This window comes from Mastigoproctus giganteus, chromosome 13 (assembly GCF_048544385.1).
Source record: "Mastigoproctus giganteus isolate SK-2022 chromosome 13, ASM4854438v1, whole genome shotgun sequence".
NCBI classification, from domain to species: Eukaryota; Metazoa; Arthropoda; class Arachnida; order Uropygi; family Thelyphonidae; genus Mastigoproctus; species Mastigoproctus giganteus.
Window position 1 is genome coordinate 104,392,193 of NC_143587.1, and position 27,230 is coordinate 104,419,422.

General features: G+C 38.8%; 1 protein-coding gene across 1 annotated transcript in view; it reads right to left on the reverse strand.

Annotated features, from left to right (window-relative positions):
* The window catches only part of LOC150076325 (carnitine O-palmitoyltransferase 1, muscle isoform-like), a 429,351-nt gene that overhangs the window by 148,918 nt on the left and 253,203 nt on the right, over nt 1-27,230 (reverse strand). The window contains exon 9 of the mRNA XM_090387587.1: nt 14,581-14,665. Coding sequence (XP_090243713.1) covers nt 14,581-14,665 — 85 coding nt within the window. The remainder of the gene's footprint in view (nt 1-14,580; nt 14,666-27,230) is intronic.

Sequence of the window (27,230 nt, forward strand, 5' to 3'; positions counted from 1 at the left end):
AATCAAGAAGCATGTGCTATGCACTCCTGCTCCTGCCCACCTGGCTACGGAGGCACCTAAGAGATTAGTAGTCAGAGTAATCCCCAAAAGAGATATATCAACTTGCCTAGAAATCAGAGTGTCACTAAAGATAAGCATAGGAGCAGAAGAAGATGGCGTTTAAGAGGGATTCAAATCAAGTAGGTTGTTGTCTTTGCCCCACAGAAGAATTACCTAGAGATCGGCATTTGAGGAATTGGTAGCAGATGTTCGAGAAGTTGGAGCTGAAAGAGCAGGGCAAGGTTTCTCAAACTGGAAAGTGGAATGCAATGTGCTATCATCAGCAAAACTATGGATAGGATTTCCCGTCAATGGAAGAAGGTCATTAATATACAAGAGGAAAAGAGTGGAGGAAAGAAATGAACTTTGGAGGACACCAGCATTAGCGGAGAAATTAGACGACAGAGTGCCAACTACCATCACCTTCAGTGAGCGATCAGAGAGAAAACTGGATAACCAATTACAAAAAACCATTAGCATTAGTAGAGGCATTTGATGCAAGAAAGCAAGTTTATGCAGCATCAGCCAAACAAAAAAAAAAAAAACCCACTTCCACTTCACCCCTCTGTTTGTTCAAAATACCTGTCCAGCTGAGCCTTAAACTTATTTAGGCTATCAACCTCCACCACAAGGGATGGAAGTCTGTTCCACCAACCAACCACCCGCTGGCTAAAGGCAAATTTCCGCACGCCTATCCTACATCTGTCTTTCCTCAATTTGAATTTATGCCCTCTCAGGTGATTTTTCTGAGCTAGAGGAAGAATCCCATCAGCATTGAGCATGCTTAAACCATTCAAGGCTTTATACACCTCTATCAGATCACCTCGCTGGTGCCTAGTCTCCAGACACTGTAATTTGCAAAACTTAAGCCTTTCTTCGTAAGAGCACCCCTTTGTTCCATTCACTAATCTTGTTGCCCTTCTCTGTACTCGTTCCAGCAGCTCTACATCCTTCTTGAAATGAGGCCCCCAGACCTGTATACAGTACTCTAGGTGTAGCCTGACCATTGCCTTATACAATGGAATAATCACCTCCTTATCCCTGCTGGAAAAATTCCTGTATATCATTGACAATACTCCATGAGCTACTCTTGCAGCCCGTCTGCACTGCTCAGAGAACTTCATATCTGCCTGCACAACCACCCCCAAGTCCCTTTCATTCTCTACCACTGTCAGTGTAGTACTACAGAGTTGATACGTTGCTCTGGGGTTGCTGTTTCCCATGTGTACTTTACATTTGTCAATGTTAAACTTCATTTGCCACCTCTCAGCCCATCTGCTCAACCTTTCCAGATCCTGTTGCAGCAGCATAGTGTCAGTAGTGACCTTGACAATCCTGCCAACCTTTGTATCGTCTGCAAACTTGGACATTAAGCTTGATATACCATCATCAATATCATTTATAAATACAGAAAACAATAATGGACCCAACACTGAGCCCTGAGGGACTCCACTAATAACATTAGTCCACGATGAGCAGTGTCCATTGATTACCACTCTCTGACTTCTCCCCCTCAACCACCCCTTTATCCATAGCAGCAATTTGCCTCCAATGTCACACTGCTCCAATTTGTGTAGCAGTCTTCCATGTGCAACAGTATCAAAAGCCTTTCTAAGATCCAAGTATATAATATCAAAGTTATTCCCTGCATCCAGTTCTTTTGTGACTGCATCATAGTATCCAATCAAGTTGGTCAGGCAAGACTTCCCCTTAACAAAACCATGCTGTGTCTGAGCTATAACTGAAGTCTTGTCTAAATGATCCTGCAGTGCTTCTTTAACCAGTGCCTCTATTAATTTTCCTGGAACAGAAATTAAGCTCACAGGTCTATAATTACTTGTGTCAGCCTTTGATCCTCCTTTGTGAATTGGGGTCACATTTGCACATTTCCAGTCTATGGGTACCTCCCCTGAGTCCAAGGAAGCTCTCATAATTATGGCTAAGGGTTTGCTTACTTCCTTTGCTGCCTCCTTTAATATAACTGGATAGATCCCATCCACCCCGGGTGCCTTTCTTGTGTTTATCTTCAACAGTTTCTCCTCCACTTTACTCCCAGTTATTTCAAGATTCTGTAGTTACTGCTAGAGTTGAATACACCTCTGGCATTCCCCTTGCTGAATAACTCCTCATGTGTGAATGTCGATGCAAAATATTCATTTAGTTTGTTAGCTACCTGAGCAGGATCATCAACAGTTGACCCATCAATATCAAGTGGACCAATCTGATTCATCCCCTTCCTTCTAGAGTTTACATAAGTAAAGAACTCTTTGCTGTTTTTCTTTGCATCCCTTGCCAAGGATTTCTCGTAATCTGCCTTCGCCTGCCTAACCTCCTTTGTAACTTGGTTGCATATCAACTTGTATCTATCATAGGCTTCTGTGTCATGTGTTAATTTGTAAGTATCCCATGCATTTTTCTTCTCTGCCATATGCCTCATTAGTTCATCTGACATCCATTTTGGCCTAAACCTTGAACAATATTTCTTAGTTGGTATGTAAAGCCTAGTAGCTTCCAAGATAAGTTCTTTGAATACTTCCCATTTTGAATTTGCTGTTGGTAACATCATCAGTTGGTCCCACTGTATAGAATTTAAATACTGTCTCAGTCCATCGTAGTCGCCTTTACGGAAGCAATAACCCTTCCCTTTACCCCTAATGGTAGTTACCTCTTTGAGTAAATCCCACTTCAGCACACTGTGATCACTGCCCCCTAGTGGTTCATTTATCTGCAGATTCTTAATGCATGAAGAATCACTGCTGATAATCAAATCACGAGTATTACTCCCTCTAGTTGCCTCCCGAACATGCTGATGTAGAAAACAATCATCCAATAAATCCACAAAAGCCCTGCTAGTGTGTGAGTAACCAGCCCCCAAATTCCAGTCAATATCTGGGAAATTAAAATCTCCCATTATAAGACTCTCTGATTTACTGGCCCACTCTATTTCCCTGTACAGTTCCTTATTATACTCATCAGAGTCATTAGGCCTATAGCACACTCCTACTCTCAATTTTGATCTCCCAATGCTTATGTCACACCAAACTGACTCAACACTGCACTGTCCAGCGATGTCGACTGGCTTCACTTCCTTGGTTTTTATGTGTTTCTTAACTAATAGCATAACCCCTCCCCCCTTCCTATCCTGTCTATCCTTTCTGTAGACATTGTACTCCCCAAATTGCAGTTCTGCATCCCTTATATCTGTGTGACACCACGTCTCTGATATCCCAACAATATCTGCCTTTGATGTTTTGAGCAATACCTCAAATTCATCAAATTTATTTACTAAACTCCTAGCATTGGTGTACACGCAAGTATACCTGCATCTGTTTCTATTCTTAGCTACCCTAACACAACCCATGTGTTTACTTGTACCGCAATGGCTCCCAGCAGTCTCTGAAATACCATGCATCTTGTATTTCAGGCTTCTGCTCATTCTAATAGAAGCAGTGTGAAGAATCTCTTTCACCTCTGCCAGTGGCTACTGTCAATCTATTGGTCTTTGTCTCCCCCCAAGCTAGCAGTTTTCCGACCCACCTAACACTGCCTCGTTGGCAAACCATAACATGGAAGCTTGTTTAGAAGACCTTAATCCAAACACGATCGAAAGCCTTTGAGATGTCAAGAGCAACTGCTTGTGTCTCACTGAACTTTTCCATTGAATTTATCCATAAATGGGTAACATAAGCCAGAATATCACCAGTGGATCGACACTGACGGAATCTATACTGGCGATCGTTGATCAGACAGAATGTTTCTAGGTAGTTTAAAAGTTGGCAGTTAATTGCTTTCTCCATCATTTTAGAAAGAGTAGAAGTAATTGCAATGGGATGATAATTGGACAGGAGGGATATGAGCAAATTTCCAAGCAGAAGGAAAAACACCTTTGGAATAAGAAAGTGAAAAAAGGCGGCAAAGAACAGGAGTAAGCTCAGGAGCACAGGTTTCGAGAACAAGTGGAGAAATACCATCAGGACCTGGAGCTTTCATAGCATCAAAATTTGTTAAAATCCTTCTGACATCCTTTTGTCGAAAGGCAACAGGAGGCATTGACTGAAGCACGTTGGGAATAGTGGGAGGTATTTTACCAAGATCATTAATACATGAGTTGGAAGAAAAATGGGATGCTGGCAGCAGGTCAGCTTTATCCTTGGCCGAAGTGACAACAGAACCATCTGGTTTTGACAGAGGTCGGAGCAGAGATGGGCAAAAGTTGGTTTGCCAAGAGACAAGAATGCTCGGCTACCATTAGGGCAAGAAACAAGTTTTCTACTCTTAGCCTGTTCAAACTCTAGTTTGGACTGATTAATAACTGTTTTACAATTGTTGCGAGCGTTGGTGTACACAGAAAATGAATCTGAATAATTAGAAACAAGTCAATTACGAGATGCAACATTCTTCTCTTGAACGGTCTTAGCACATTTATTGGAAAACCAAGGTTTAGAGAAAGGACGAGATTTTAAAGTGGTGTGTCGGATAAAGGATTCCATTCCTGCAAGAATAATTTTACTGACAAGATCTGAGCAAATGTTGACATCAGAAGTTTTGCAGTAGTCTGATCCAGGAAAAGAAGAAAAGAAATCTTGCAGGTCATCCTATTTTGCATTCTTGTAATGCCAAACAACACTAGGTTGGGAATAGCCATGAGATAAAGGCTCCGCTCCATTGAAGAAGAGACAATCACCAAGTTGTGGTCTGAAGTGCCTAAAGGACCTCTCACTTCGACCGTGTACTTAGAACGGTTGATTGTGAGAAAAAGATCAAGTGTGTTGACTGTATGGTTAGGATTGTCTGGTATTCTTGAAGTTAAATGAACAATCTGTGCAAGTTCATTAGCAATTGCAAAAGCTTCAACATCTTGACCAGCTGGGTCGGTGTAACTAGAAAATGGAAGCCACTTCGAGTTGTGAACATTAAAATCACCAAGGAAAATTACCTCACTGTTAGGAAAGTTGGACTGGGGAAAGTCAAGTTGCAAAGAGAGGAAGTCGAAGAGCTCCAAGTGATTAGCGGAGTTGGGAGAACGGTAGAGACAACAGATAAATTGGACACAATGAGGTAGAGAGATTTTAATCAGGAGAAGATCGAAAAGAGGAGATTCCAAATTACCAAGTCTCTGACAGGGAATATAGTAGTAATAGTAATAAAGATATATGATGCAAAAAAGCAAGCGTACGAGCTTATGTAGCATTGGCCGAAAAAAAAAAAAAAAAAAAAACACACACAACCATTCCCTCTAACTGTTTGTCCAGTTCCTCCTTGAATTTATTTAAGCTATCAACTTCCACAACTACAGTTGGAAGTTTGTTCCAGCAATTAACCACCCGCTGGCTAAACGCAAATTTCTGCACAAGTATTCTACAAATGTCTTTCCTCAATCTGAATTAATGCCCCCTTAGGTTTGCAATCACAATCACAGCAAGTGGAAGAATCCCATCAGAATTCAGCATGCTCAACCCATTCAAGGCCTTATACATCTCAAACAGATCACTTCACAGGTGCCAAGTCCCCACCCGCTGCAATTTGCAATATTTAAGCCTCTCTTAGTAAGAGGATCCCTTCATTCCCCTCACCAATCTTGTTACCCTTCTCTGTACAATGCTAATGCTAAATCTACATCATTTAGCATTAGCATTAGTAGAGGCATATGATGCAAGAAAGCAATCTTATGCAGCATTAGCCAAAAAAAAAAAAAAAAAACCCACTCACAAATCATCCCTCAGTTCGTTGAACTGAGGGGTGAAATGTGAGCCTGTCCAGCTGAGCCTTAAATTTATTTAAGCTATCAACTTCCACAACAAGGGATGGAAGTCTGTTCCACCAACCAACTATCCGCTGGCTAAAGGCAAATTTCCACACATCTATCCTACATCTGTCTCTCCTCAATCTGCATTTATGCACTCTCAGGTGATTATTCTGAGTAAGAGGAAAAATCCCATCGGCATTGAGCATGCTCAAACCATTCAAGGCTTTATACACCTCTATCAGATCACCTCACCGGTGCCTAGTCTCCAGACACTGCAATTTGCAAACCTTAAGCTTTTCTTTGTAAGAGCAACCCTTTGTTCCATTCACTAATCATGTTGCCCTTCTCTGTACTCATTTCAGCAGCTCTACATCCTTCTTGAAATGAGGCCTGCAGACCTGTATACAGTACTCAAGGTGTGGCCTGACCATTGCCTTATACAAGGGAATAATCACCTCCTAATCCCTGCTAGAAAGATTCCTGTATATCATTCACAAGACACCATGAGCTACTCTTGCAGCCTGTCTGCACTGCTCAGAGAACTTCATATCTGCCTGCACAATTACCCCCAGCTACTTTTCATTCTCTACCTCTGTCAGTGCAGTACCACAGAGCTGATACGTTGCTCTGGGGATGCTGTTCCCCATATGTAGTACTTTACATTTGTCAATGTTAAACTTCATTTGCCACCTCTCAGCCCATCTGCTCAACCATTCCAGATCCTGTTGTAGCAGCATAGCATCAGTAGTGTCCTTAACAACCCTGCCAACCTTTGTATTGTCTGCAAACATGGACATTAAGCTTGATATATCATCATCAATATTACTTATGAATACAGAGAACAATAATGGATCCAACACTGAATCCTGAGGGACTCCACTAATAACATTAGTCCACGATGAGCAGTGTCCATTGATTACCACTCTCTGTCTTCTCCCACTCAACCATCCCTTTATCCATAGCAGCAATTTGCCTCCAATGCCACACTGCTCCAATTTGTGCAGCAGTCTTCCATGTGCAACAGTATCAAAGGCCTTTTTAAGGTCCAAATATATGATATCAAAGTTATTCTTTGCATCCAGTTCCTTTGTGACTACATCATAGTATCCAATCAGATTAGTCTGACAAGACTTCCCCTTAACAAAACCATGCTGTGTCCGAGCTATAGCTGAAGTCTTGTCTAGATGATCCTGCAGTGCTTCTTTAACCAGTGTCTCCATTAATTTTCCTGGAAGAGAAGTTAAACTCACAGGTCTATAATTACTTGTGTCAGCCTTTGATCCTCCTTTGTGAATTGGGGTGACATTTGCACATCTCCAGTCTATGGGTACCTCCACTGAGCCCAAGGAAGCTCTAATAATTATGGCTAAGGGTTTGCTTACTTCCTATGCTGCTTATTTAATATAACTGGATGGATCCCATCCACCCCAGGTGCCTTTCTTGTATTTATCTTCAACAATTTCTCCTCCACTTTACAAGATTATCTAGCTTACTGCCAGAGTTGAATACACCTCTGGCATTCCCCTCGCTGAATAACTCCTCATGTGTGAATGTCGATGCAAAATATTCATTTAGTTTGTTAGCTACCTCAGCAGGATCATCAACAGTTGAACCATCGATATCAAGTGGACCAATCTGATACATCCCCTTCGTTCTAGACTTTACATAAGTAAAGAACTCTTTGCTGTTTTTCTTTGCATCCTTTGCCAAAGATTTCTCATAATCTGCCTTCGCCAGCCTAACCTCCTTTGTAACTTGGTTACAGACCAGCTTATATCTATCGTAGGCTTCCTGTCGTAGGCTTCTGTGTCATATGTTAATTTATATATATCCCATGCATTTTTCTTCTCTGTCACATGTCTAATTAGCTCATCTGACATCCATTTAGGCCTAAATCTTGAACAATATTTTTTTGTCGGTATGAAAAGCCTAGTAGCTTCCAAGATTAATTCTTTGAATGCTTCCTATTTTGTATTTGCTGTTGGCAACATCATCAGTTGGTTCAACCGTATAGAATTTAAATACTGTCTCAGACCACAATAGTCACCTTTACGAGAGCAAAAACCCTTCTCTTTACCCTTGATGGTAGTTACCTCTTTGAGCAAATCCCACTTCAGCACACTGTGATCACTGCCACCTAGTGGTTCCTTTATCTGCAGATTCTTGATGCATGAAGAATCACTAATGATAATCAGATCAAGAGTATTACTCCCTCTAGTTGCCTTCCCAACATGCTGCTGTAGAAAACAATCATCCACTTAATCCACAAAAGGCTTGCTGGTGTGAGTGATCAACCTATAAATTCCAGGCAGTATCTGGGAAATTAAAATCCCCCACTATAAGACACACTATTTCTCTGCACAATTGATCATTATACTCATCAGATGCATTAGGCCTAAAACACACATCTACTCTCATTTTTCCTTTCCCAGTGCTTATGTCACACCATACAGACTCAACATTGCATTGTCCACCTGCATCAATTGGATGCATTTCCTTAGATTTTGTGTTTCTTAAATAACAGCATAACCGCTACTCCTTTCCTGTTCTGTCTATCCTTTCTGTATTCCCCAAATTCCAGTTCTGCACTGCTTATGTCTGTGTGACACCATGTCTCTGATATCCCGAAAATATCTCCCTTTGATGCCTTGACTAGCACTTCAAGCTCATCGAATTTATTAACTATACTCCTAGCATTGATGTTCATGCAAGTATACATGCACCTGTTTCTACTCTTAGTTACCCTAACACAACCCTTGTATTTACTTGTTCCACTATGACTCCCAGTAGTCCTGGAAATTTCCATTGCCTTGCTTTCCAGGCTGTTGCTCAATTGCATTTCAATAGAAGTAGTGCAAGAATCACTTTTACCTCTGCCAGCAGCTACTGTGAATCTATTAGTCCGTGTATCCCCCCCGAAAGCTAGCAGTTTTCCGACCCACCTAACTCTGCCTCGATAATATCAGCAAATATTCTTGCTCCCTTTCTATTTAAGTGTATCCCATCCCTGTAGAAGCAGTCTCTCCTGTTAACAAGCACAGACTACACTGAGAAAAATTCTACCCCTTGAGCTTTGCACAATCTCTCCAGGGCCAAATAGATCAACAAGGCTCTCATCATATACTCCCTCCTATCATGTCTGGGCAGAATTGCAGACACTTTCAAATTCAACCCTAACTCGGCTTTTTTTCAGCATTGTCTTGTACTTAAGTTGTTTGTTGTTGTTGTTTGTTATTTGGTTTTTAGGAGCATTAGCAACTAAGGCCATATTGCTCCGGGAAATGCGGTGGTCATTCCTTGACCTTTCCGTATCCTCCGTATTTGGTGGTGATGGGCTCGAACCCCGGTCTAATCAAGAAGCGTGTGCTATGCACTGCTGCTCCTTCCCACCTGGCTACGGAGGCACCTGTGTGTGTACTTAAGTATTTCTGCAGGTTTTCTACTCTTAATATCATTAGTGCCAACTTGTACAACAATATTACCCTTTGTGCCCCTAAAGGATGATATCTGCGCTAGAACGTCATAATCAACCTTTGCCCCTGGCAGACATACCCCTGTCCTGTTCCATCTATCCTTTTTGCACAATATGTTTCCCATTTCCCTGACAATAGAGTCACCAACAACAACTTGTTAATTTGGAACCAGTGCATTGTGCCTTGGGGGTTGCCGCTGTGTTGCGTGACGTTCAAGTGCAAGTTCTGGCATTGATGTGGGCAGCTGAGAGCTTGATGGGGCCCTCAATTTATATCCTTTGTGGGAATCCACCCTGTCCTGGAAGCTCTCATATAAGCCCATAACGATGCCGAGTTGGCACCTAATTTCCTCACACTCCTTACATCGCGAACACACAAAGACATTCCACTTGGCAATATCATGTCCCATTCGCGATTGCTAAATAAACATCAAACAAGCAGTGCATTTTAATAGACTGTGATTCAGAGGACAACTGCCTACCTCAGTTCTCCCCTGAGCCACAGCACTTCCACTAGTTTGAGCCTTTTGCTTTGCTGCTCTGGTCTGAGTCATGATTTCTATTCAAGTTTAATAAAATTCCACTACAAAATATAATGCTAAACCTATATCCCAAAGCAGTTATAATGCTATATATATATATGGATTTCGGTATTGAATATTATCTCCGAGTTATGTCATATGACTTTCTTATCCCTTGTCAACTTATATGTATTAATTTTTGATGTTACGTTTGTAATAACTAGGTTGGTATATTTATTTAGTTAAAAAAGTACAATTCAATTGACAATGAAATTTAATAACATTAATAAATTTTACTGATTAATTGATACTACTATACTCGTTATCTAGTTTTCCGTTAAACCTTATGCTATCTAGTTTTCTGTTAAACCTTACGCTAGCACACATTGTATCTTATAACAATGGCAGCAAGATACGAACGGTTAATCTACAGACACGAGGTATTATTTACTTTCCAAATCGCGTTATCTAAATCCAAAATAAACCACGGAGCTTGAGGTCTATAGGTCTTATAGGTCTATAAGCTACTTATCGAAAATAATTTAATCTAACAAGTAAGTCAATAAAGCGGCTAAGTATAATTAAAAACCTTGCGTTCACAGGAGCTGCAAAACCTGTTCACACGTGGATTTGATACGCTTACCGATACTAAGTAATAACCTACAAAATCTCTATCTAAATTCAATTTAAACTAAAGTATTGTTACTAGGAATATAAAGCAACTCTAAAAAATAAATTAATATGCCAATTTTAGTCAATAAAAAAGCAAAAACTTCTCTATTTGCTGGAGTCGTAAAAACTTCGCCTGTTCACATGTATTTGTGCACCCACTCTCGAATGAGAGTAGGTGCGAGATGATTTCTGAAAAAAGGAACATTTGATGATTGTAGATTGTCATACAGCACATTCTGCAGAGGCACTTTAGCTGAAGAACATACCTTCCAATACCATCAGTTTTATGCAACAACTGGATTAAGATATTTATAACCAATAGTGAAATTATAGTAACCTTATAATACTGTGATAAATCTGACTAAAAAATTAACAGCAAATGCTTAGAAAACGGTACTCGCCTTGTATAAATCTGCAATAAAATTTTTTTGGTAGATGGTGGTTATAGTCGTTGCGTAGCGACTATTGGCACCACCGATCTTCTCTCTTTTTTTCATTTACGTTTTTCAACCTCTTTATGACAACCAAGGATTAGAGATCTGCATTTCTACTTCCTTGCGCTCATTTTAAAATCTGTTTAAAATATTTTCACCCCATTCACCCCCTTAGTTCTTTTTAATGCTTCTTCCAACCTAAATTTAACCACCATCTACCAAAAAAATTTTATTGCAGATTTATACAAGGTGAGTATCGTTTTCTAAGCATTTGCTATTCATTTTTTAGTCAGGTATTTATAACCTCAAAAGAATATATAGAGCCAGAGCCTGTCTGGTAAGGTATTCAATCCTCAACGTAGGAGGAGGAGGAGGAAGGAACAATTTCTAGCCAAAGTAGAATGGCTTTGATGCTGCTTGTAATGTTATTTCTTCGGTCAGTTTTGAATAAACTACTTCATAAAGAGTGGCTTTGGTGAGAATATGAGTGAAAGTCATAGAATTGACTCCAAAAGAGCATGTGGATTTTTCTGAAGGATTTGCTGGGAGCTTATTAAAGTGAATGATGATGTTACTACTAAAGCAATGCTAATACCAAAAGCAATTAACCACCAAGCAAAAATGAAGTTTGTTTTACCAGGTATGAAAGTGAAATTTAAAATTAAGTTTGTATTGTATTTAAGAATGCATGTAAGACAAACCATGAAAATGAAATTTGATTCTTTCTTTAAATTAATTAATTTATTAAAGAATTAATAAGTTTCATGTTTACTTTAATAGTAATACTGTGATTACTAGTTTATGTAATACTAAATATATATTTTAATTTCAATTATATTATTTCTTTTCTCATGTCTTCTCTTATAAGAAAACAAAACCTAAACAAAATATTATTCTTATTACTGTGAGTTTAGCTTAAGCTATTATTAATACACATGTACCATTGAAAATGGTCAAAATTTGATATTTTTGGTGAAACTTGTTATTACAAAACCTAAAAATATAGGTCCCCTGAACTTTGCAAATTAATGTTGTTGTTGTTACAGTCAGTCCTCGTATAACACGTGTTTACATTACACTAATTCGATCATACACGATTTATAAATAGGGGAACGATATCTTATATAACACGAACCGAATTCGCTTATGCACGATTCACCTTTGTGTTTACAAGAAATGGCAGTTGAACGCGGAATCACCCCAACTGAATGCAACACAATAGGAATGAAGAGAAGATTCCGAAAATGTATTTATGTGTTTTATTTCAGTGAAGGGGAAACACATTTCACCATAATAACGTAAAAACCAACGCAATTCCAGCTATCAGTATTATCGCAAATGCAATTAGATCGAGTTTACTACCAGTTTATAACAGATTCCACTAGCAGAAACGCAACTGGAAATTGTTTTTATTGTTTTATGGTAGTAACCCCCAGAAATGTGCTTTAGTAAAATGTGAGGTGTTAATAGTGTATCTCTGCCTTTATGGTGTTGTTTATTCAGTTGCTACACGCGTGCAGCTTTTTTATGTGTATCAAGCGTGTTTGTTTTGTAATTGTGCTTTATTCCATAAAAATGAGTAAAATACTTAAAAGGTGTGAAAAGAAAGTGTCCTGGTGAAGACACTGCAGATTCAGAGAGAAAAAAAAGCAATATTGATAAACAGAGGCGGACTGGGTAAAAAATTCTTACTCGGGAAAATTTATAGTAGCCTCATACTACGGTTTATGGCCAAAATCACACCAGCCTCTGGCCCACCGGGGTCTGCCACTGTCGATAGCGAAAAAATATGAAACTGTGAAACGCTTTGAGCGAAATGAAAGACCATGTGATATTGCACATGCTACAGACCTAGATGAGGCAATGCCGAGAATTAGAAAGAATGCAGAGAAAATAAAAACAACTTTCATAACAGTAACAACTCAAAGTGTAATTAAAATCCATTAGATTAAGATACAAAGAATTGGAAGGGATGCAACGGCTGTCAACTGTTTGGATAGAAAATCAAACAAAAAACAAGTTTGCTTACGATAGAAGCAAAAGCATTAGCAATATTTTATTACATAATAGTCGTAATAAAATACGTAAGTATTTTATTACGATTATTTATTGTGTTTGGTAATGTTTTGGTTACAAATGTATGTTCAATCTTGGGTGGTCGGCACCTAACCCTATTTTTCCCATAGGGCCTGTTGTTTATATTGCACGATTTTGCATTGCACGAGGGTTTCTAGGAACACAACTATCGTGCTATACGAGGACTGACTCTATTTGGTTTTTTAGGAGCATTAGCAACTAAGGCCATATTGCTCCGGGATATGCGGTGGTCATTCCCTGGCCTTTCCGCATCCTCCATACTTGGTGGTGACGGGCTCTAACCCCGGTCTAATCAAGAAGCATGTGCTACGAACTGCTGCTCCTTCCCACCTGGCTACGGAAGCGCCTCTGCATTAATGAGATTCTAGTGTAATAAAAATATTAATACAAATAGATAGAAGGGAAGATGCCCTTACGAAAGCATGCCAGCTTACTAGTATTCTGGACCAGTCTCTATTAAGGAGGAATGACGTGGAATGCAGATGATTGTAGTGTGACCAGAGCCCTAGTAAGGGTTGATACATTCACATCTCACAGTAACTAAAACCATAAGGTGTCATTATATTGTGACAGTAAATTGCACTGAGTGGCCACTTTATTAGGTACACCTACCTAATAATGAGTAGGCTCCCGTAGCCCTCAGAAGAGACTAGATACATTAAAGCATGGATTCAATGAGATGCTGAAATTGTGCATGCACAGATGCTGATACATGCTGAATCAACTGCTCCCCACAGCTGTTGCAAATTGGATGGCTGAAGATCTATGCCCGAAAGAGCTTATTCCATCTCATCTCAGAGTTGCTCAATTGGACCAAGATCTGATGGTGACAAGGGAGGCCATCACAACAGGACGAATCCACACTCGTGTTCTTGAAACAATTCTGGCCTTGTGACATGGTGCATTATTAACTTGTTTGAAGAATCCAAGAATCCATTTGCAGATTCATACATTGCAGCTATGAAGGGATGCACTTCTTTGGAAACAATTTCCAGATAACCTGTGGAATGTAAATGTTGCTCCACTGGTATAAAGACTGGGACCTCCAATGTGCCCCAAGAAAATACTCCTCATACCATAACACCTCCACCTGCATTTATTGACACCTAGCAGGATGGGTCCATAGACTAATACTGTTAAACAGGGACCAGGACTCATCGGACCAGGAAAATTTTTTCAGTGCTCCACTGTCCAAGTGTCGGTGTTCCTGAGCACACTGTAACTATTGGCAATTATAGTGGGCTCAGGAACATCAACTGTTGGCAGTTTTCCTGACAAAAGTGTAAAATTATTTGGTAGCCAGTTGCAGTATCATATGAATGACAAGCTGTTCATTCTAAAATGCTTCTAGTTACCACTGTAAAGTAATAATTTGAAGTTCTGTTATTCAGAGTTTACAAATTCTATATTAGATTCCAATCATTATTTCAATAATTAAATATAACTACTACTAATAATAGTAATTTGAAAAAAGAAATAATAATAAACAAATAAATAATAATTTTAAAAAAATATATCAAGTTTCATTATTTACACAGATAAACAGAGCAGGGAGGGGGGGGGGAGTAATTTATAATTGTTAAAAGTGAAAATAATCACCTGTTTCAATGCCTGGTAATCTTGTTGTATTGAACACACGCTCATACTGCCATGAGCATAATGGAACAAAATTCTGTATCATAATCTAACAAAGATAAAAATATAGTAATAAGATACAATAATTAAAAGCAAACACTTGTAAATAAAATTCTACCTCTTCTAAAATACCATTTGAAAGTATATCAAAAACTACATGAAATTCTCCGAATTACATCTCAATATGACAGAAATGTCGACATGAACAGAAAGTCTGATTTCATTCATCAAAGAAAGAGCTTAAAGAGCAACAGAAGGGACAGTAAAAACAAAAGAGAAATGTCTCTAAACTAAGCAAAATGAATATATTTAGCTTTTCACTTAACATGTTAACTGAGTATTGATGCATATGGAAGAAGGGGTTTTTAATCTACTTGGAAGAAAAACCACCTGACTTTAAGAATCATTTTCCTTGATTTGACAGAAGAAAAACTGGATACTTTTGTCAAGCAACCCTTGCCAGTGCTTGACTAATTCAGCCATGTGAGAAGAAAGCCCAAAAATATCTCTGCCTCCTCCAATCCCAATTGCCTCAATCCTACAAGTTTTTTGAATTTGGTTCATAAAGGTCGCAGATCAAGCTGGTAGCAAAGGTGTTAATTCACAGTTTGAACTTCAAATATATTCGGTATTAGTATCAGGGTGGCACTAGTGGCACCAGCTGTATGCTAGCTAAATTTGTGCTCCTATAAAGTTGATTAATAAAGGTTTTAGTTATGTTTTAGATAAAATAAGTGTTGTTGAGTGATAGACTAAAATTTGAGACCTAAGGGAGGTTTCATTTTCCGATTGTGAACGTTTTTCAAAATGGTTACCATATACCAGGTGGTTATAAAATGTTTCCCTATTCAGGAGATCCTAGTGTCAAAATGGTTAGAGATAGTGCTGTGAAAATCAGTGGGTATGTCATTTAGGGTATGGGGAAGCGATTTGTAGAAGGAAAAAAAAAAAAAAAAAAACTAGATCAAATTTCTGTCACCAAGGGAGAAATTGGCACTGTAAACATGAGATGGAAAACTTACTTAGGATTAGATTTTAATATCAGAACTTAGAAATCTACAGATATTATTCTATGTGCTTTCCTTCACTTGAGATGACATTCTGAAAACTTGAGGACTGCATGTGACACAGTTTTACGTAGCATCTCATTAGGGATGTTGGCTACATTCTGTTTAATGCTTGCTTTCAAATCGACAAGTGTCTATATGCCGCCATGGTAAACTATCTTTCAGGTATCCCCATAGCCAGAAATCACAGGGATTGAGATCTGATGATCAGGATGGCCAGAACTGCGGAAAGTCTCTAGAAATGATGCGATCATTTCCGAATGTTGAATGGAGCAGTTCCTTCACTTGTCGACCAACGTGGGGAAGGGCACCATCTAGCATGAACACTACAGTCTCCAAGCATTGCCTTTCTTGCAGAGTGGGAATAATGTGATCTCTCAGAAGAGCGCAGTACTGCGCACTAGTTACCATACACCATACGGGACCATGACTCTTCAAAGAAAAATGGTCTGATTATAAACTCTGCCGTGAATCCACGATATTCAAGTACTGCTGCATTAGCATTACTATTATTCTGGTAGAACAGTTTTACCAAAAGAGCACGTTCCTTTTTTGTAAGAACCATAATGGTTATTGATGGTGGCGTTGGCCTTTCTGCTTTAATCTAACAGGATGTAATTTGCGTAAGTAGCATGTCTTGAAGTAAATGATAACTTTTACATATCTGCAGTGCCATTTTCCCCCCTGGTTCCAGGAATTTGAACTAATTTTTTTTTCCTTCTATAAATCGCTTCCCCATACCCTAAATGACATACCAACCAATTTTCACAACTCTAACCGTTTTGACACTAGGGCCTCCTGAATAGGAAAACTTATTTTATAACCACCCAGTACTATTATTATCCTTGAGTATAGAAATCATAGGAAATTTCAAGGTCAATAAATTTTTAAGGAACTATGATCAGTCACTGGGACTTAATAGAACAGTGGTGCTATTTGATAGCTTTGGTATAGAGATTTTCAGGATACTAATTTGTAGTTAAAAATATACATTTGTTGAATTATTAATTTTTGCAAAATTCAAGGTCATGGTAATTCTACCAAGTCAGCCACTTGGACTTCAAGTTAAAAGAGCTACAGCAGTGCCACCTGCTTGTTCAGTGGTGACTAGCAAATAGGCATAAACTGCTTAATACTGTTTATTAATTTCCATCTGAGAGGAAAGAGGTAGGGAATATCAAGACATACAAGCTGAAGTTCTTAATTTAGTATATACATGGATAGAACTGCAACATCATGGGGAAGCTTCACCATTGAATAAGATCAAGATGCCTATATGGCTGCATCAGGTTTGGCAGATTGGCAGCTTAAATTTATTGCCTTCAACAGAAAAAAAAAAAACCTCAAATGTAATAAGCCCGGACGTGACGCACCTGATGTTAGTGGTGATATCTGTGACGGCTCAAGCCTGATGATGACTTATATTAAACTAGCCACACTCAATATTATGACATTGTCAGGAAAAATTGAGGAATGTGTGGATACTTGGACTGAGTGAATCAAAATGGAAAAGAAATGGGTGTATAGATATAAGAAGTGGCTATTACCTCTATTGGTATTGAGGTGATGTAGCAAGGAAGGGTGTAACCATCATTATAGATCACAGGATTAAGGAAAGGCTACTGGAGGTGAATAATATCAGCAACATTGATTTCGAAATAACATATAAAGGAAAACAACTCAAAAGGGTGAATTTTCAGCTTAGCCAGATTCCAAGTTTCTAGGAATCTGGCTAAGCTGAATTGGGATAAACAAATGATCACCTTATGAAAGAAGACTTCGTTACCAGCAGGAATACTCGCCCGAGCCTTTGCCTGGGTGCTTCCTGCTCTTCTCAGACTAGTTGTTGTTGGTTTGTTGTTTAATGGCACAAGGGCTGCTAAGGCCATATTGTGCCTATCAGACTAGTATTCCTTTCCTTAATACAGCCTCACCTCACATATGGAATCAAACACATCAATTGACAACTCTTCATTTGTCAATCATGTGTTCGTTCAATATTAGGCCTTCCCTGGAATGCATTGGTGACTTCGAGATATAAGGAAATAAGGCTCTTAAGCATCTACCAACTACTACAAAAAGCTGAGGCAGTCTTTGTCTACAATACTTTGAAAACACCAAACTTTCCTCCTCTCTCTTCAGATCCTTTTTTATAACAATAGAAGAAGAAGAAGAAATAACATATAATTTAAGAAATGAAGCGAACCTGAAGGTTCCACTTTTTAGAAAAGCCATAAGTCAGAAAAATATAAAATACAGGAATAATCGCAAAAACCTCGAATAACCTTCCTGAAAATATCAAAAATGCCATTTCACTAAACCGGTTCAAGACGCTCCTAACTGAACACACCACCATCCCAGGGATGTTTGTTTGTTATTTGGTTTTTAGGAGCATTAGCAACTAAGGCCATATTGCTCCGGGATATGCGGTGGTCATTCCCTGACCTTTCCGCATCCTCCGTATTTGGTGGTGACTCCCAGGGATGTCTGATCTAAATCACCTTCCACTCAACTCTTGAACTTTGCTTTCCACAATGCATACCAGTTTGGAAATTATGTAATCAAGTTGAAGAAACAGCTGTCAAAAAACTTGCAACACTCTAGGCAATTACAGTGGATTCCGGTTATTCAGGACACCTGTTAATCGGGGCAGCCGTTTATTTGGGGCAAATCTTAAAAAACAGAACCCAATCGAGAAAATAGCCAGGGTTTACTTCACTTAATTGGGACAACATGCCGTTTAACTGGGGCAGGAGACTGCAGCACTGGAGATTACCCTACGATTGTCTCCAACCGTACGTACCATGTGGTTCGGTCGGATTTCTGGAGGTCACAACCATAAAACAATAAAAATAATCAGCAGTCACCTGTTTATTGGGCTTTTCTGCTAGTGCAATCTATCATAAATGGATAGTAAACTCGATCTTATTAAATTTGCGATAATACTGACAGCTGGAATTCTGTGGGTTATTATGGTGAAATGTTTTTACACTTCCATGGAATCTTCAATAACATAAAAAAAATTAAAATTTTCAGAATCTTCTCTTTATTCCTATTTTTAAAGCTTCATAACTTGTTACCCCGTTCTCACTTGCGCGTATCGTGTTACTTGCAATTTGTGTGTGCCATGTCCTTTGTTATTGATTGCTTATCTTTTTACCGTTTTAAATTTTAACCCCCACCCACAAATGTTGTTGTTGTTGTTATTTGGTTTTTAGGAGCATTAGCAACTAAGGCCATATTGCTCCCGGGATATACGGTGGTCATTCCCTGACCTTTCCGCATCCTCCGTATTTGGTGGTCACGGGCTCGAATCCCGGTCTAACAAAGAAGCGTGTGCTATGCATTGCTGCTCCTGGCCACCTGGCTACGGAGGCGCCCACCCACAAATGTCAGTGAGCAGAAATGTCAACTAGTTAGTATGTACATATTAATCCAATTATCACGTATCATTTAATTTTTTAATTTGTACTTAATATATCTTTACTTTTATAGCTTGTGGATAATATTCCCCCCTATTTTCGCTAATTGAAATCACTGTTTAATAGAATTAAAATTCAATTCACAAACGTGATCACAATGACCACGCTTACTACACATTGTATAGTGAATGGTACTTTACTATGGTGACTCCATTATAATGTGATTTAATTGTACAGTGAACCAATTGTTGTTGTTGTTGTTTGGTTTTTAGGAGCATTAGCAACTAAGGCCATATTGCTCCGGGGATATGCGGTGGGCACTCCCTGACCTTTCCGCATCCTCCGTATTTGGTGGGCACGGGCTCAAACCCCGGTCTAATCAAGAAGCATGTGCTACGCACTGCTGCTCCTGCCCACCAGGCTACAGAGGCGCCAACCAATTGTAAAGCGGGGATCCATTGTATTTTTAACTTTTTTTACATGAAACTTCGGATAATTGGGGCGGCTGCTTAATCGGGCCAAAATGCACTAGTTCCAAATAACCGGAATCAACTGTATTTCATCATTTTTTTTTCTTTCATACTTCTTACTGTAAAAGCATTCACAATGTAATTATAAGTACTATTGTAAACCATGTGACATATGTGGTTGGTTTTTGAAGGTCTCTATAATGGAATGTAGAAACATATTCGATTTATTTATAATTTATCTGTTGAATAACGCCTGTTCAATTTCAGATCTGTTTTTATTATCTTTTTCAAAGGGAACATTCCCTAAAAAGCCTCTAGCTTATGTGTTCTCCCTCCCTTCTTTCTGTTATCTCCCAACAATTGTAACACAAAATAAGGATAAATAAATAATCAAAAAAAAAAAAAAAAAAAGACTCACATCAATTAAATTGCATATGAATGACAGTGAAACATTGAAGATAGTACAAGGCTACACTCCACAAACCAGATGTGAAGAAATGGAGATGCTGGAGTTTGAGGACTAGCTCGAAGAGACCATCACAGGTGGACATACGGTCATAATAGGTGACCTGAATGCAAAAGTCGAAATGGAGAGACAAGGACTAGAAGACATTATAAGGTCCGCATGGTCGGGGACCTAGGAATGACGATGGTGAGAGGCTATTGGATTTCTGTTTACGGAAGAGCTTGGTCATAGGAAACACCTGGTTCAAGAAGAGAAAGAGTCACAAAGTGACATAAGGAGTGACACAGAAGGCTAATGGACGTCAAGGTCATTCCAAGTGTGTCCCTGGAATAGTGATCACTAGTGGTTGCTTTTAAGATTTAAGAGTTTTAAGATTCCCTATATTGAAGAGGATCAAAATAACAAGAGAGAAAAAATTACAGGTGTGGAAGTTGAAAGATGATGGAAAGGGGGGCGATGTTTAGAGAAGTGTTCAGGAAGGTTGTACCTAAGACGGTAGTGAACAGTGTGGAATCAGAATGGAAGGCATTCAAAGACTGCATAGTAGAAATGACAGAACAGGTATGCAGAAGGACAAGCAGTAGAAGGAAACAGAAAGAAACCCCATGGTGGAATGAGAGAGCCTGTGAAAAACAAGAATAATGCATTCAGGACCTACTTCCACAACAGAAATGAGGAGAATAAAGAGAGAGATATAAAACCATGATTAGAGAGGCCAAGAGGATAGTCAATGAGGAAAGAAGACTGTGGTTGGAAGAATGGAGTGAAACTCTATGACAGGATATCGATGGTAATAAAAAGATGCTGTATGGTATGGTGAGGAATAGGAGAAGAGATGGTGAGCAGAGCAAATACCTGATGGATGAGAATGAGAACCTAATAACCAAGGATGAAGAGATAAGAGAAATGTGGAAGAAGTATTTCGAAAATCTGTTGCACGTGCAGGACAGTCAGCAAAAGGACAAAGGAAGGTTGATCATAAAAGAGGGGATGAAATGGACTAGACACACCTGACATTTAATGATGTAGTGCAGGCATTGAAATACATCAAGACAGGTAAGTCTGCTGATATGGATGAGATAAACAGAGTGATGCTGAAGGCTTCAGGCAAGGCAGGGATAACGTGGACATACAGACTGTTTTGCAAGATCTGGAATGAGAGACAAGTCTGAAAGACTAGAAAGAAGATTTGATCATTCCGTTGTTCAAGAAGGAGGAACAGGAATAAGAGTTAAAATTATAGAGGCATCACAATGACATCACATGTGAGTAAGCTGTACGAGAGTGTTGGAGAGGAAGATAAGAGGAACCGAGGAACAGTATGGCTTTAGGCCTGGCAAATCGACAATGGATCTAATTTTCTGAATCTGGCAACTGACAGAAAAATGTTATGAACATAATAAAGAATTATGGATGGCATTTTTGGATATAAAGAAAGACAAAGAAAACGTGTAGCAGGAAACATCTTGTGGAAAGAATTGAGAATATTTACACCAGCACAGTGAGTAAAGTAAGAACAGTGGTGGGGTTGACAGAGAGCTTCAAAATAACATCAGGTTTGAGGCAAAGAGGTGTCCTGAATGCTATGCAATGTAGAGTGGAGAAACAATTTGGACAAATGAAAGTCCTGATCTTTGCAGATGACCTCTGTATATGGAGAGAGAGAGAGAGAGAGAGAGAGAGAGAGAGAGAGAGAGAGAGAGAGAGAGAGAGAGAGAGAGCAGGGAACAAGTGCAATGGCAAGTTGATATGTGGGCTAGTATGGCCAATGAAATTGGACTGGTTTTCAGTCAGGAGAAGAGTGGTATAATGGTTCTAAAGAGGAATGGCAAGCCTGAGGGATACATTAAAATGGAAGGGAAAGAGCTTAAAATGATTAAAAACTTCAAGTATCTAGGAAGCACAATCACAAAAACTGGACTTGAGTGACAGACGAAGAAATAAGTAGCAGGATACAAGGGGGTGGGTTATTTTGTTATTTTTTTGGTTTTTAGCATTAGTAACTAAGGCCATATTGCTCCGGGAATATGCGGTGGTCATTCCCTGACCTTCCCGCATCCTCCGTATTTGGTGGTCATGGGCTCGAACCTCGGTCTAATCAAGAAGCGTGTGCTACGCACTGCTGCTCCTGCCCACCTGGCTACGGAGGCACCTCACACAAGGGGGTGGGAATTTCTACAGGCAGACAAGAGGTCTAATCTGGAACAGGAACATACCACTGAAGTGTAAGAAGGTCACATACCAGACCCATTACAGACCTATTGTAACGTATGCATCTGAAACTTGGACTATGGGGAAAAAGGATGAAAGCAGAAAACAGAGGGCAGAAATGAGATTTGTGAGGAGCATAGCCGGAAAGACAAGGTGCGACAAAATCAAGAACGATGTGATTGGGGAGAGAATTCAGGTTGAAAAACTCCAGGACAGGATTGAAATGTCCCGTTTGAAATGGTACGGACATGTCAAGAGGATGAACGAGAGGTGTTTGCCAAGAAGAATGTTTGATTTACAATTAAAGGACAAAAGACCAAGAATGAGGTGGCAGGACATGATAAAGACCAATGACATTAAGAGAGGAGGAAACTGGAATGAAATAAATATTGGAGAGAAGTACACGGACATGGCACGGTAGCAAGGCTTCTTACGTTGGCCCGTGGAACATTGGAACGACAGATGATGATAGTATTAGTATCAGTATTGGCAAAATGATACAAGGTAGCAAGCTTATATAGCACTGTCAAAAAATAAATAAAATAAAAAAGTAATTAAAAAAAAAAAAAAACCTGAATATCAGCTTCCCTCACTTAATTTACCCATTTGGGGGGGGGGGGGATAGTCAAGTAGCAGAATTGTACCTTCTAAGCATAACTCTAACTGTAGTAGCAATTTATTATTTTTTTCGTGGTATATTAGTGTTTCTTTTTCTACATTAGATGTTTTTGATAATACCTAGCCTATATATAGAAGCATCACTACTAAATAATGAGAAATGTTAATTAGTCTGTGAGAGAGAGAGAGAGAGAGAGAGAGGAAGCAAGAAAAAAAAACAATAAAGAGAGGTTATTCTATTAGTTAGATAGAAGAGTTATGGTTTGTGGGGGGGGGGGGGGCAGTCATCCAACTTTTTTCCAAATAGAGGGAGGAAGCATTCAGAATAAAATTTTATAAAAAAAAACTAAAGGTGTTCTTAGCTCCTTTAACAGATAATCAAAATATTAACTCCATACATCTAAAATATCCTTCCCTTCTGTTTTAGCTTCACCATTATTTAATTATTTTAATTATGATTTAATTAAATTGGTTGAATTGACCTATACCCCATTTCAAAGATATGGAATGGTAAGTTGATATTTTTCTTTTGTCAACTTCTAAATAGCCATTTAGAAGTTTACAAAAGTGCCATTCCAATTTACATAAGTTGGAATTGGGAATTTAACCATACTAAATTAAAATAATGAATGACATTATCCCATTAGCATGCAATAATTAGCACTATTGCATATCTGAATATGAAATGGCACTACATAGTACCTGAATATGAAATGGCACTACATCATATCTGAATATGATTAGGGCATTACAGGATACACAAATATTCTTTGAGTTTTTTCCCCCATTGGATTTGTTTTTATTCAAGTATGACTTTACAAATCAGACTGTATATATTATGTCAGTATAAGTGCTCATTGGCCAATCTGCATGTTATATGGGCTGAAAAACCCAGAATAACTCATTGGGAAAAACCCTACTTCCTCTACCAGAGACTGACTAACTACAGAGAGTGGATGAACAGGCCTTTAAGAATTCCTCCAGTCTCTGATAGGTGCCTCTGTAGCCAGGTGGGCCGGAGCAGCAGTGTGTAGCACACGCTTCTTGACTAAACCGGGGTTCGAGCCTGTGACCACCAAACACGGAGGATGCGGAAAGATCAGGGAATGACCATCGCATATTCCCGGAGCAATATGGCCTTAGTTGCTAATGCTCCTAAAAAAAATAAAATAAATAAAAAATAACAGTCTCTGATGTAATTTGAACCCAGACCTCTCCAATTGAGCAAAAAGATGAAAATAATACTGTCACAGATGATTGTAAACATAGTTTAGAGCATCTGCAGCACATATACTTACTTCCAAGGAAACAACATTACCATTTAGATACACTTAACCATTTTCTTTTATATGTGGTTTACACCACATGATTCCTATACATAAGAATGTGTACAGGTGATGCTACTGCTACCACAACTTTCTGATCAACCCTTTTAAGAGACCTTCTGCCACTGATAGGAAATCCTATCTACAGTTTGATGGCAATGTGCCATTATCTGTAGATGATGGCACATTGCATTTCACCTTCCAGTTTGAGAAACCATGCTCTGCACAAACAGCTTCAACTTCTCAAATATCCACCACCAATTCCTTAAACATTGATCTCCAGGTAATTCTCAAATGGTGTAAGGATAACTTAATTAATTTCAGTTTTAAAACTCAGTCCTTTCTTGCAAAGAAGTCTACTGCTCCTACGTTTATCTTCGATAACAACACTTAGATTCCTAGACAAATTGCACATCTCTCTCTTAGGGATTACCCTGACTTCTAATCTCTTTTGGCATAAGCACAACTTAAATATTGCTTCCTCTTCATCTAAAAAAATTGGTTTTCTCTTGGCATTACTTTTCTTCTACACAACTACTCACTTTACAAATCTCGAATCTGCCATTCTTGGGATATTGTTTCCACATCTAAGGTGGTGCCCCACAAAACCTCTCCAGATTTTTTAGACTCCATTCAAAAGAGGGCAGTGAGATTAATGACTCTATAATACAAAGAGTAGAGAGATCTTACAAAGTCTCTCCACTCTTTGTATTATAGCCATTCTGTTTCTGTTGTGTGCCTTTTCTACAGATTCTTCCACGGGCAATGTTCTTCTGAATTGACATCTCTAATTCTCCCAACATTTTTCAAAACCAGTCCAAACATGTGCTACAACCAGTCAGCATCCATTTACTGTCCGACTTCAAACACACAGAACCAACTTTTCTTCTTCCTCCTCCTCCTCCTCTCTCCTTTTGACTTCTGTTTTCTGGAACAATTTTCCTTCACATGTATTTCCTGAAAATTACAATCTACATAAATTCAAGTCTAATGTCAACAAGTAGCTTGTTTTATTAACCTTAAACCCATGCATGTTTTTTAAGTACTACAGTTTTTAAAGTCTTTTGTGTTTGGGAGTTTCATAAAAAAGTGTAAAATTGTAACAATTTTACAAGCACAAAGAAAATACTTACCATGTACATCCTCCTTCACGGGTCTCGGCAAATTCATTATGCCGTGCACGATAGATCAACAGTTAGTAATCTACTTATTACTACCAATGCCATCCTTAAATGAATAATTTGAAGAGAAAGAAGAAATTGAAATCACATATCTAGATCTTCAAGCTGCGCTCAACAGTATTAACATCCCAGCCTTGCTCCTTCAAAATCACTATCAAATCACAGGCCAAATATTGAAGTTTCTGGCATCCCTTCTTCAAAATAAAACCATCCAAATGTCCATAAAAAGCAAATGTATACTAGGTAAATATAAGCAGCATGCTACAAGGGGGAGTCCTGTCTGGCATTTTTTTTTTAACAGCTATAATAAACTCACTAATACACAACAGAACAATTATGTTATCTTATGCAGATGACTTAAAGCTCTGAACAAAAATAAAATCGGCCAATGATGCAAAAGACATAACAGCAACCATCAACAAGACCTTATCAGAAATACAGCAGTAGCCCATGAGACTTGACCTGCAAGTTAACTCGACCATGATGGCGGAAAAATCTGTCATCATGGTCTTCTTGCTTAAACCCACACCAACCATAATTCAGCCTACGATTGACAGAGTTTAGATGCATCAAGAAGCGGAGAGATCTGGGTGTGATCTTTGATTGAAAATTAAAATTCTATCACCATATAAAACAGCTCTGTGCCAAATTCAAACGAAAGGGTGGTTTGCCAAGCAGCACTTGTTACATATTCAGAACACAAATCTGATAAAAACGCATGTCAGAACAATGATTTTTCAGAGGTGTACTATACAGAGTAGAGCTGTGGGACTCTATTCCATACATAATTATCTCCTGAAGTGGATGATCTGGAAGTATCATCTCCCACCACAGCAGGACACAACACCAATGGCCACAGCACTGAATTTAACTAGATTTTCAGCCTTAATGCATGAAAGACTAATCTTCACCATCAAAATGGTGAAGATCTGGGAGAATCTCAGCACCTAACGTTTGGGACACCGGGTGTTGGTGGATCCCCCAACCAGCTCTCCGCTCCGCTCCACTTCCAAGCTTCTTACTCTTCCTTCAAGGCTATGTTTTAAAGATTGCTTCTTCCTTTACCAAAAGCTCCATCTAGCTCAATCTTTGGTTGCCGACATGTGTAAAATCATAGATGACAAAAAATATAGATGCCTCATCTTAGATCTGCACATGTATTCCACAACCATCGACTGGTATGAGATCGTGCCAGCTTGGCAAGAATCTCGTGGAAAACCCAACTCAAGGAAACTATCTTGTGTTATTTTAATTTCTCTTTTATTAATTTTAAGTTGATGTATTATTATGTTATTTATACTTAATTTCCTTCAATTTAATCTTATCAAAGCTATTGTACCTATCCTATATTATACTTCTGGCAAGGCGCCTCCGTAGCCAGGTGAGCAGTAGCAGCAGTGCGTAGCACACGCTTCTTGATTAGACCGGGGTTCGAGCCCATGACCACCAAATACGGAGGATGCAGAAAGGTCAGGGAATGACCACCGCATATCCCTGCAGCAATATGGCCTAAGTTGCTAATGCTCCTATAAACCAAATAACAAACAAACAAACAAACTTCTGGTTAGGTGGTATCTCTGCCACTTGTTAACCCATGGCTTAGTGCTGTGAAAGGTTTTGTAAAGTCAGGAAATCTGTGTGTGCCTTTGCATCTTACAATAAAGATAATATTTATTTATTTATTTATTTATTTATTTATAATGCTATATTGTTCTTTCCCACACTCTTCTCCATTATCTGTATAAGTACAAATCAAATAAGTTATCAATGCAATCAATGCAAGATTTTTCTGACCGTTAACAAACAATTAAACTTTTTGGAAACTGGGCTTCCTACTATAAGAATTGCAGAAAG